At 44.2% G+C, this 12,787-nt stretch overlaps 1 protein-coding gene and 1 long non-coding RNA gene across 2 annotated transcripts in view; both read left to right on the top strand.

Annotated features, from left to right (window-relative positions):
• wdr18 (WD repeat domain 18) overlaps positions 1-9,700 on the top strand; it is a 30,482-nt gene extending 20,782 nt beyond the window's left edge. Inside the window, exons 8-10 of the mRNA XM_049587864.1 lie at positions 8,728-8,885; positions 9,219-9,287; positions 9,479-9,700. Coding sequence (XP_049443821.1) covers positions 8,728-8,885; positions 9,219-9,287; positions 9,479-9,607 — 356 coding nt within the window. The 3' untranslated portion in view covers positions 9,608-9,700. The remainder of the gene's footprint in view (positions 1-8,727; positions 8,886-9,218; positions 9,288-9,478) is intronic.
• Positions 3,567-8,714, top strand: LOC125895776 (uncharacterized). Its single transcript, XR_007450201.1, has 3 exons — positions 3,567-4,498; positions 4,545-4,656; positions 4,970-8,714. It is a non-coding gene; the product is annotated as an uncharacterized LOC125895776 (long non-coding RNA).
• Positions 9,701-12,787: the final 3,087 nt, after the last annotated feature.

Raw genomic sequence — 12,787 nt, 5'->3', positions numbered from 1 at the left:
ATTATTTGTTGCTGTTTCTTCTATTTTTGTGCTCTTTTTGCATGCCTAGTTTGTTTTTACGTTTTTTAAATATTGAAATCTTTAATCTGACTCTTTCCCCTTGACTGCTGTAACACTGGAATTTCTCAATTGTGGGATCAATAAAGGTGTATCTTATCTTATCTCATCTTATCTTATCTTATCTTAAAAACTGACAACATCTGTCTGAAATGTTTCATGTCTGTTTCCTGGTCACAGGTGATTGACTGAAACAGACTGTTACATTATGTTGAAATCATGTGTTTAATAACGTGAATCATGTGTTCAGCGTGTGACTCGTGAATAGTGTGTGAATCATGTGTGCAGTGTGTGAATTGTGTTTTCAGTGTGTGAATTATGTTTTCAGTGTGTGACTCGTGATCAGCGTGCGAATCATGTGATATATGTGTGACTCGTGATCAGCGTGCGAATCATGTGTTCAGCGTGTGAATCATATGTTCAGTGTGTAAATCATGTGATCATCATATGAATCGTGTTCAATCTGTAAATCATGTGATCGGTTTGGGAATCTTGTGTTCAGTATGCCAATCATGTTCAGCATGTGAATCGTGTTCAGTGTGTAAATCATGTGATCATCATATGAATCGTGTTCAGTGTGTGAATCATATGTTCAGTGTGGGAATCATGTGTTCAGTGTGTAAATCATGTGATCATCATATGAAATGTGTTCAGCGTGTGAATCATGTGTTCAGTGTGTAAATCATGTGTTCAGTGTGTGAATCGTGTTCAGCATGCCAATCATGTTCAGCATGTGAATCGTGTTCAGTGTGTAAATCATGTGATCATCATATGAATCGTGTTCAGTGTGTGAATCATATGTTCAGTGTGGGAATCATGTGATCATCATATGAATCGTGATCAGTGTGTGAATCGTGTTCAGCGTGTGAATCATGTGTTCAGTGTGTAAATCGTGTTCAGCGTGTGAATCATGTGTTCAGCGTGTCAATCATGTGTTCAGTGTGTGAATCGTGTTCAGCGTGTGAATCATGTGTTCAGTGTGTAAATCGTGATCATCATATGAATCGTTTCAGTGTGTGAATCATGTGATCATCATATGAATCGTAATCAGTGTGTGAATCATGTGATCATCATATGAATCGTGATCAGTGTGGGAATCGTGTTCAGCGTGTGAATCATGTGTTCAGCTTGTAAATCATGTGATCAGTATGTCAATCATGTTCAGCGTGTGAATCATGTGTTCACTGTGTAAATCATGTGATCATCACATGAAAAGTGTTCAGTACATGAGTCATGTGTTCAGCTTGTGAATCATGTGATCAGCGTGTGAATCGTGTTCAGTGTGTGAATCGTGTTCAGTATGCCAATCATGTTCAGCTTGTGAATCATGTGATCAGCGTGTGAATCATGTGTTCAGTGTGGGAATCATGTGTTCAGTGTGGGAATCATGTGATCATCATATGAACCGTGATCAGTGTGGGAATCGTGTTCAGTGTGTGAATCATGTTCAGCGTGTGAATCGTGATCAGTGTGGGAATCGTGTTAAGTGTATGAATTGTGTTCAGCGTGTGAATCGTGTGTAAATCATGTGATCATCATATGAATTGTGTTCAGTGTGTGAATCGTGTTCAGCTTTTGAATCATGTGATCAGCGTGTGAATCATGTGTTCCGCGTGTGAATCGTGTTGAGTGCGAATCGTGTTCAGTGTGTAAATCATGTGATCAGCGTGTGAATCATGTATTCAGCGTGTGAATCATGTGTTCAGTGTGTAAATCATGTGATCATCATATGAATCATGATCAGTGTGCAAATCATGTGTTCAGCTTGTGAATCGTGTTCAGTATGCCAATCATGTTCAGCGTGTGAACCATGTGTTCAGTGTGTGAATCGTGTGATCATCATATGAATCATGTTCAGTGTGTGAATCGAGTTCAGTGTGTAAATCATGTGATCATCATATGAATCATGATCAGTGTGCAAATCATGTGTTCAGCTTGTGAATCGTGTTCAGTATGCCAATCATGTTCAGTGTGGGAATCATGTGTTCAGCGTGTGAATCATGCGATCAGTAGGGCTGTAGTCTCCTGGTCAACTAGTCGATTATTTGATCGCTATGCTCTCGTCCGATCAAATTCTCATTAGTCGAATAATCGTCGTCTTACTTTCATAAGGAGAAAAGTGCTACATCAACAGCTTTCCAGGATTAATCCATTATTTCCTGTGGCAGGGGGACAGGCTAAGTTACTTGTGAAAATGGGGGTGTTTTCAAAACACCTCCGTTGTTGACAGAAAGTTGGACATGCCCACCATCACGCTCAGCGACGTGGTGACGCAGACCTCCTGTCTGTCTCTGTAAGCTGACACCATTTCCCTCAGTGGAAACGAAGCTTGTATTTACTTGTATTTCACAGATAAGAAACAATAAATTGTGAAGACAGTAAAGCCTCCACTAAAAAAGCATTTTAAGTCATGTGTGTGATTTATCCTTCAGGGATTTATCCTGGCTTCATATGAGCAGAGGAAATCTCTGCTTGTCGCTAGGCTAATGTATACCATGTAAAATGGTTGTGATCAGGTCAGCTGATCAGCTTCAGTTACCATGGTGATTCATTCATTCATTTTTCACTCTTGTACAACAGTAACCAGTCTGATTCCAAAAACAAAGTCATGACTGATTCCTTCAGCTATGAGTGAATGATTATTGATGTATTGATCAGGTATAGATCAAGCTGAATCAGACTTGATGTTAATCAGCAGGTGATGTCACCTATGTGAAGATGTCATCCTTGTCTCTGCTGCAGCTGGTTTATTAATGAAGCTCCGTCTCTGAGGAGCTTTTACTTCCTTCTCATTCATAATAACTGATGCCGCTGCGGCCGACAGGAACATGAAGAAGAAACGCCTCGCCGTGATCATGACTGGCACTTTGTAATTAACCAAATCCTCTCTGAGCTGACGGCGTCCTCACTTCAAACGGACTGTCACGAGATGATAATCCCTCCTCTGGCTGGACGGATGGACTCGTGGTTGTCCCCCGCCTCCATCACGTTTCCAGACAAAGAACCAGACTGAGTGTTAAAAGAAAAAACTTCATCCTCCGTGACAGCAGCTCTTCAAACCGATTCGTCTCAGCTGAGCAGATTCAGCTGCTCCACATTCGTCTGCACATCAGGAAACCGCCGGAGGAACCACGACCGGTTCCTTTAAATCGCATCCTGAGTGTGTGGGGATGGAACACCACCACAGAGACAGAGCTGTGACATCACTGAAACGGTGGAACATTACCGACTTCTGTTCTGGACATCTCAACCACGTCTCATCAGATGAACCACTGCTGATGAAGATCATGTGACATGACTGAAAGCTTCAGGACTGTAAAAGACCCTCAGACAGACAGAACGTCACAGTGATGTCACAGAGACAATCAGTATAACAAAATGTTTCAGGTTCATTAAAGTCTCTTTAAAACATTAATAATTAACATGTTACAGAACAAAACGTGTTTGTCTGAAAGTTAGAATTTAAACTAAGTGAAAATCGTGTGTGTGTGTGTGTGTGTGGGTGGAAACAGACTGTGGTTCAGTTCAGCGCTCTGATGTCTGCGGTGTCTTTGTCTACTCAGGCGTCAAAATCCCTGTTGTTACTTAGAAACGTCCGTCAACAGCAGAACAGCTCCGCCCCCTCACTCTACGACCAGCTGTGACATCAGCTGAATCACACTGAGAACACTTGAATGCTACACACTGCCTTAAACAACCTGACCGAGGACGCCTGAAGGCAACACGGGTGTTTTCTGTCGGAGTATCTGCAGTTTGCTGGCAGCTCTTCAGCCTCAAACACTCTCGATCTGATTGATGTGTTCAGATATATCGAAGTGATGTGTTCAGGTGTGTTAAGATATGTCCAGGTGATGTGTTAAGATATATCCAGGTGATGTGTTCAGGTATGTCCAGGTGATGTGTTCAGGTATGTCCAGGTGATGTGTTCAGGTGTGTTAAGATATATCCAGGTGATGAGTTAAGATATATCCAGGTGATGTGTTCAGGTATGTCCAGGTGATGTGTTCAGGTGTGTTAAGATATATCCAGGTGATGTGTTAAGATATATCCAGGTGATGTGTTCAGGTATGTCCAGGTGATGTGTTCAGGTGTGTTAAGATATATCCAGGTGATGAGTTAAGATATATCCAGGTGATGTGTTCAGGTGTGTTAAGATATATCCAGGTGATGTGTTCAGGTATGTCCAGGTGATGTGTTCAGGTGTGTTAAGATATATCCAGGTGATGTGTTCAGGTATGTCCAGGTGATGTGTTCAGGTGTGTTAAGATATGTCCAGGTGATGTGTTCAGGTGTGTTAAAATATATCCAGGTGATGTGTTCAGGTGTGTTAAGATATATCCATGTGATGTGTTCAGGTGTGTTAAGATATATCCAGGTGATGTGTTCAGGTGTGTTAAGATATGTCCAGGTGATGTGTTCAGGTGTGTTAAGATATATCCAGGTGATGAGTTAAGATATATCCAGGTGATGTGTTCAGGTATGTCCAGGTGATGTGTTCAGGTGTGTTAAGATATATCCAGGTGATGTGTTCAGGTATGTCCAGGTGATGTGTTCAGGTGTGTTAAGATATGTCCAGGTGATGTGTTCAGGTGTGTTAAGGTATGTCCAGGTGATGTGTTCAGGTGTGTTAAGATATATCCAGGTGATGTGTTAAGATATGTCCAGGTGATGTGTTCAGGTATGTCCAGGTGATGTGTCCAGGTGTGTTCAGGTATGTCCAGGTGATGTGTTCAGGTGTGTTAAGATATATCCAGGTGATGTGTTCAGGTATGTCCAGGTGATGTGTTCAGGTGTGTTAAGATATATCCAGGTGATGTGTTCAGGTATGTCCAGGTGATGTGTTCAGGTGTGTTAAGATATGTCCAGGTGATGTGTTCAGGTGTGTTAAGATATATCCACGTGATGTGTTAAGATATATCCAGGTGATGTGTTCAGGTGTGTTAAGATATATCCAGGTGATGTGTTAAGATATATCCACGTGATGTGTTCAGGTGTGTTAAGATATATCCACGTGATGTGTCCAGGTGTGTTAAGGTATGTCCAGGTGATGTGTTCAGGTGTGTTAAGATATATCCAGGTGATGTGTTCAGGTATGTCCAGGTGATGTGTTCAGGTGTGTTAAGATATGTCCAGGTGATGTGTTCAGGTGTGTTAAGATATATCCAGGTGATGTGTTCAGGTGTGTTAAGATATATCCAGGTGATGTGTTCAGGTATGTCCAGGTGATGTGTTCAGGTGTGTTAAGATATATCCAGGTGATGTGCTAAGATATATCCACGTGATGTGTTCAGGTGTGTTAAGATATATCCACGTGATGTGTCCAGGTGTGTTAAGGTATGTCCAGGTGATGTGTTCAGGTGATGTGTTCAGGTGTGTTGAGATATATCCAGGTGATGTGTTCAGGTATGTGCAGGTGATGTGTTCAGGTGTGTTCAGATATATCCAGGCAGTGTGTTCAGGCGCGTCAGTGTAAACAGTGCTGCAGATCTCAGAGTATCTGCAGTGTGCTGGCAGCTCTTGAGCCTCAGACACTCTCAGGCTGAGTTATGTCTCCATGTTGGACCACTTTGGGACCATTAGTGTGATTCCAGCAGCTGGAGCCAAGCAGACAATCAATATTTGTAATTGAGTGGGAGATAATTGGCCCGTTTCTAAAACCACAACAAGCAGGAAGTGGACTCGGACTTTACGGTCCAATCCTTCGCCATCTGTCTCAGAACCTGTTTTATTTCTCTGATTTACAACATGTTGGACATGTCCGAGACAGAACCTTTTAACCACGTGATCAGCCCAACCTGAAATGACCTGACACAACATTTAGGAGGAGGACACAACATTTAGGAGGAGGACACATCAGAGAGGAGAGAGGACACATCAGAGGACATGTCTCAGTGTCCAGCCTGCAGTCTGAAACATATAAATTCATATTTAAAGAAGAGTGGCGTGCAGTCGTGGCGAGCGTGGTTTCAATGACCCGCTCTGATGTTAATGGAGGGGGTGTGTCCTCAGCCTGTTTGTGTCCTCGTCTCATGGCGTGGTGTGTTCACTGTGTCACAGCTGCACACGAACTTCCTGCTTCACCTCACAGTTTGGCGTTTCAAACCATAAATTAGAAATTATAGTTTTGTTTTTATCTGACACACTCGAAAGCACCACAGTAAATTAAATAATAATTAAATAAGTCAGAAGACGAAGAACAGGAAGACCACTGATGAAGGTGGAGAAGAGTGACGGCCCCAAATAGCCTCCCTGTGGAACGCTACATTTTCACGTTTAAACATGTGAAAACAACCCCATCATAAAGCCTGCGGTGTGTTCAGGAACTTTGAATATTCATCCAGCCATTTATCATCCAATTGGTCCGAATTTTTATTCACTGCGTTTTTACTGATGTTTCACTGTTTGTTCCATCTGTGATGTCACCACTCGTGTCACACCTCAGTGTTTGATTCTGTCTCAGCGCTGACAGATTTTATCAGACCACAGAGGGACAGAAGACAGGAGACAGAGGACAGAGGGACAGAGGGATGTGGTCTTCTGTAAACCCTACCCCTCTGAGACAAATTGATCTGTGATATTGATCTTTACAAATAAATAAAGTTGAATTAATAACCTGTGAACGTGTCGTCCTGCAGGACTCAAGGACTCGTCTTTGCTTCAGTGTGTTTGTGTCTGTACTCCTTGAGAGTTTTTTCGGGGGTTCCTTCAGTCATTACTGCAATTTTCATGTTCCTCTGCGGCTTGCCATCACGCTGGAGGAAATCTGAGAGAATTTATTTTTCTTTTCTTTTTTTTTTTCTTTCTTTTTTTTTTTTTTAAAGATATTTTTGGGGGCATTTTTAAGCCTTTAATCGATAGAACAGATGAGCGTGAAGGGGGGAGAGAGAGAGGGAACGACATGCAGCAAAGGGCCACGGGCCGGAGCCGAACCCGGGCCGCTGCGGTAACAGCCTTGTATATCTTGTATATGGGGACCTGCTCTACCACTAAGCCACCGACGTCCCGTGAGGGAATTTCTTTGAAAAGTCCCCAGACAGGAAGTTGGAGTGACAGCAGGCGGAGACTGGCGTTGCAGGCGGAGGCTGACGCAGCAGCAGGCGGAGGCCGGCGCAGCAGCAGGTGGAGGCTGACGCTGCAGGCGCCGGGAGAGTCCACAGACTAAAATCATCTGTGTTGCGGAGGTTGTGTCTGTGTGAGCGGCAAGAAATCGACTCCCACATGCTGTTCCCTTGCTGTGATTGTTGGCATGAAATGAGTCTGGCAGAGCATCACCATATCATCGCGTGAGCTTGTCACCGCATCAGCTGGCTGCTGATTTACTAACTGAGGGCGGAGCTCCGAGCTGTCTGTGTCTTTGGCGACTTTCTGATGAGCTGCTGAAGCTGCAGGTTCATTTCTTTATGTCACACAGGTCGTTCATGTTCCAACATACGTTCAATTGTAAAACCTGTGTTGGCGAGCTGTGGACATTTAAAGCACGAATTCTTCCAGAACAACCTGTGGCTAAAAGACTAGTCACAGTGGATTGACACCGTGAAAAGTTCCTGCAGGACAGACACCACCATCTCATCCAACCATGACACGCGTCAGGTTATCAACATGCTGAACATGTTCCTGTTAGCAGCATCTGCTCCACTGCTAACGTTACGAGTCATCTAATAAATTATATCATTTAAAATTTTACTATGAGTCCCAGTGGAAAAAAAAACCCCAAAAATCATTAGATAAGGAGTGTAAGTAGTCACATAGTATTGCATGTGCTCGGCCTCCGTACAAGACAAAATAACATCTTCAGGTGTCAGTGACCAAACATCGTTACCCTTGACTTCATGAATTTGGAAATTGTTTGACCTCAAAATCGTAATCGCAATCACCAGACGATTAATTGCACAGCTTTAGTCTGAACTCTGTCGAGTGTCGTCGGGACTCGTCAGGTGACCTGGGCGAGATCAGCTGTGATGACGCTGAGCGAAGATCTTATTGTTGTTTATTTGTTTACTCTGCGGTCGGTCGGACGGACCGGTCGGCTGAATACCAACGACATCTCGCTGCAGCACGAAGAACGTTTCAATCAAACCTGAAGATGCAGAGTCTTTAAAGGGACACTTTGCTTATTTTAACTAACCCTGATGATTGTTTCCCTCCGTCCAATGCAGAACCCTAACCTGTCCAGAGACGAGGCCCCGCCCACCACCCCTTTGTCTCAGACCCTGACAGAGACCTGATCAAACATTAAAACTAATCAGAGCTGATCGATTATCAATAACAATTCTGTTTCTATGTGTAGAACAGGACTATACTGAGACACTGGGCTGTAGGACAGAGGACTGTACTGAGACACTGGGCTGTAGGACAGGACCGTACTGAGACACTGGGCTGTCCTGTGGGGGGTGTTGTCTGGTTGATCCTCGCTGCCTTCAGACTCTGCCCTCATCCTCACTCAGCTGATGTCACAGGTCAGCTGACAGCCGATTAGTCTGTCGAAGGTTTTGTTGGATTGATCAGGTCACCAAGTCGCTCCAACAGGAAATGACTCATCTCCGACATCTCAATAATCAATTAACAGTTTGATCAGCTCATTGATCGACGCTGATGTTCTTGTCTGACCTGCACTCCTGTGCTAGACTGAATTATTACCTGAATGACATCACTTCCTTTCTGTGTGTTCAGGTCCAGTGACGAACGCCGTCATCATGGCAGCTCCGGCTAACATGTTCCTGCCCGACAGTCGGCCCGCCGTCCCTCTGCCGCGCTTCAGCCGACACCTGCATGCCTCCGAGGGCGGAGAGTCTGGAGAGGTGTGTGTCCGACTTGGACGCTACACACAGGTGAGTCATCAGGAGGTGACGCCGGGAGGCGTGATGATGACGTTCAATCGACACTTTATTTTGTAAACTGGAAGCTGAGCTGTAGAAGAGACCGCTTGTCTTCAGAGAATCATCAATAAATCAATAAATCAATACGTCCACTGTGGAGCTGATTGGTTAACGATCAGTTAGCTCAGTGGTTTTCAACCTGGGGTCGAGCCCCCTGGGAGGCCACAAGATATGTGTGAGGGGGCGGGACATCCTGAACAGACAGGAAGCACTGGGCTAACTGCTAACATGCTAACTCCAATAAGGCTAAATTCTTATTTTGAAAGCTTCTTCCTGTGTTTTCAGGAGGAGGAGGAGACTTACCTGCAGAAAGCTGATAGGCTGAACTCTCTGATGAATGCTGTGACTGACAAGGTGAGAGGGGACCGGGCTTCACACATCCATCGGGTATCACCTGATGGACATGTGACTCAGGTCAGACGTGGTCAGGTGACTCAGGTCAGACACGTGTGTGCGTGTGTTTGGTCACCTGATGACTCAGTGTGAGGAAACATGGCGGACTGGGACCAGTGAAACCAGTTTAACATGTTATGCTTGTTTTTCAGTCTGTCTTTGGTGACGGCGAGAACACGAAGGTTCGAGTTGCTGAGCTTGAAGAGGAAGTTCAGACCCTGAAGAAGGTCAACAAAGATCTGTATGACTTCTCCAGTCAGCTGCTCACCAAACCCACATAAAAACACACACACACACACAGATGTACACATATATTTGAACACTCTGTGATGGTTTACGTTGTCAGAAAATAAAGGACTTTTGTTTTGGTAGTACTTCCTGTCTGGTGTGTGTTGTCTCACCTCGCTGTGGTTTCAGGTGTCGCACACATTTCCTTCCTGCTGCTCCGCACGCTCTCATGTTTATAACGCCGCCACCAGAGGCATAACGTGTTCTGGTTGTCTGCCTGTCCCTCTTTCCGTCCGTCCGTCCTTCTGTCTGCCTGTCCAAACACTTTGAGCGAGTTTCTTTAAATTTCACACAAACGTCCACTGAAGAATAAACTGATCAGATGGTCAAAGGTCAGTGTGACCTCACAGAACATGTTTTTGTCCATAACTGAAGAATTCATTCACTAATTCTGACCAAACTTGACACAAATGTCTAACAGGGTAAAATAATGAAGGTCAAAAGGTCAAAGGTCAGCTTGACTGTGACATCATCATGTTTTAACGTCATATCTCAGGAACAGAATTGGAGACATTTGGTCAGATACTGAATTGGTGACTCTAATCTTGAAACTGTGCTGATTGTATAGATCTTCTGTGTGTGAAGCATCCATGTTTTCACTGACATGGATGGAGACTGTCAGAGACACTGGACTGGTGGGCGGAGTCATACAACCACAGAGTGGACTGGTGGGCGGAGTCATACAGCCACAGGGTGGACTGGTGGGCGGAGTCACACAACCACAGGGTGGACTGGTGGGCGGAGTCATACAACCACAGGGTAGACTGGTGGGCGGAGTCATGCAACCACAGGGTAGACTGGTGGGAGGAGTCATACAGCCACAGGGTGGGTGGAGTCAAACAGCCACAGGGTGGACTGGCAGACCTGCCAACCTGTATGCATTTTGCGTAGCAAGTACGCAATTTGACATCTAAATACGCTGGTACGGCTTGCCCCTCTAAACTACGCAAAAAGCTGCGGACATGTGAGTTCTGTGGCAAATGTGCACGTGCGGTACTCATGTCTGACAACACGATGCAGCAGCGTGGTGTAGCAGTTTCAGCCAATCGTAGAAAAGCGGAGAACAACGAGTCTGCCGAACCTATAGCGTAACCTCCCCGTCCCCCTCCTCCCTGCCTCCTCCTGCCCTCTGCCTCCTTCTCCCTCCTCCGTTCCCCACTCGCTGCAGTTAGCGCTTAAAAAGGTAAACTGTGTGTGTGTGTGTGTGTGTGTGTGTGTGTATTTTAGCCTTTATATATATATATCCATTGCAGATAGAGTAGGCCTGTATATAAGGAGGAATGCGATTATTTATACAGTTTAAACTAGGCTGACCAAACGTCCTCTTTTGCCCGGACATGTCCACTTTTCACGTCCCGTCCGGGGGGGTTTTTATAAACTGATGATAATGTCCAGTTTTCCGTGTGTGTGTGTGTGTGTGTTAGAGTGCGGCACGGGCCGCATATTTCTGCCGAACCCGAACCGAGCCCGACATTATTTAATGCCCAAAGCACTGAGTTTGTGTCACAGTTGTTACAGTTACAGGCTATTTAACAGGCCGGGCGTACTCAGCTGAGAGGGAGACCTCCGTGTTTGAGACGGGAGCGGGAGGCGGGAGGTCCGAGGCTTCTAGCGAGAGGAGAGGGAGAAATAAAACAAAATAAGATAAAATAGGAAAAACCTGTCTCCCTCTTTTATTTTATTTTCAGCGTTTAATCAAGGCGGAGGCGGGCGGCTGGAGGTCCGAGACTTCCGGCGAGGAGAGAGGTAGAAACAAACAGCCAGTGTGTGTGTGTGTGTGTGTTATGTTCAGGTGTTGTCACGTAAATAACAGTGCCCACGCAATAAACAGGACAGACAAAAGAATTTTATTTATTTTTACACTACATTTTCACTGAAAGCTGACCAAATCCGACCTGAGCCCGAATACAGTTTATATAGCTATAACGGGTCAGGCTGGGTTTGGTCAAAAATGTAGCTCTAGCTACATTTTTGACCAAACCCGGCCCAACCCGTCGGGTACCGTTGGGCTTGGATCGCCACACTCTAGTGTGTGTATGTGTCCCCTCTAGAGGCCTATCTGAATGTCTGTCTTTGAGAGATATTATTTTGTAATATAACTGAATTTTGTATCCATACATATACATTTTAAATATATTAAAATGATAAGGCATCTTTGAGTAAACTGCGAGTATCATTTAAGTAGGCTATGTCGTGGCTGGGCCGAGTGTCCTCTTTTTTGGAAATCAGAATATGGTCACCCTAGTTAAACATGTAGCCAACAAATCTTTTGTAGCCACTATCATGGCAGATGAGGAAGAGGAAGACAAAGACAGGGAGGGACAGGGCAGCAGACCTGCCAAAAAGAAGAGGGTCCATGTCCCCCAGAAGTTTTTGAGTAAATATCAAGAACAGTGGCCATGCTTCCGACCCTCTGAAGTTCCTCATCATGCATTTTGCACAGTGTGCAATTATGATGTGGACATAAGCCACCAGGGAGCTACAGGTAATATATAAATTAGCCCCGGTGATGTGTGCATATGTGCTGTAAGTCAATTTAATTATTACATTCTTGAAAACAAAAACACCTATTGCAATATACAAAATAAATTATTACAATTTTAATTAAATACATATTAAAATATTTTTTAATTAATTTTAATTAAATAAGTATTGAAATAATTCAATGCAGTTAACTTGTGGCTATCAGCTTGTATAAGCACACATATTATATAATGAAAGCAAGTGCAACTTTTTAGTTTTACTGTTCAATATTAAAATGTCCAGTGCAGTGCACATGATATTTTGGAGTCAGGTCAAATTGTAAAAAATGTCTATCACTTAACTAGTCAAAATAAGAACTATGAACAAGTGTGTGTGTGTGTGTTTTGCAGACTGTCGACGCCATGTGGAGGGCAAAAAACATTTAAAGATTGTGGCCAGTACAGATGCTGTCCCTAAAATTCAATCGTTTTTCCATCAAGCGAGTGATTTGAGACCAATTCGGGCAGAAACTATGTTCACCACATTCATTGTAGAACATAACTTGCCATTATCTGCTGCAGACCATGCCGGACCACTATTCAGGAAGATGTTTCCGGACAGTGAGATAGCCAAACAATATGGCTGCGCCAGAACAAAGACAGCCGCCATTGTAAAAACATTGGCTAGGAATGATACTGACTACATCACAG

This window comes from Epinephelus fuscoguttatus, linkage group LG10 (assembly GCF_011397635.1).
Source record: "Epinephelus fuscoguttatus linkage group LG10, E.fuscoguttatus.final_Chr_v1".
NCBI lineage: Eukaryota > Metazoa > Chordata > Actinopteri > Perciformes > Serranidae > Epinephelus > Epinephelus fuscoguttatus.
Note: the sequence above shows the minus strand (reverse complement) of the source record. Positions and strands in the feature narration are given on the sequence as shown.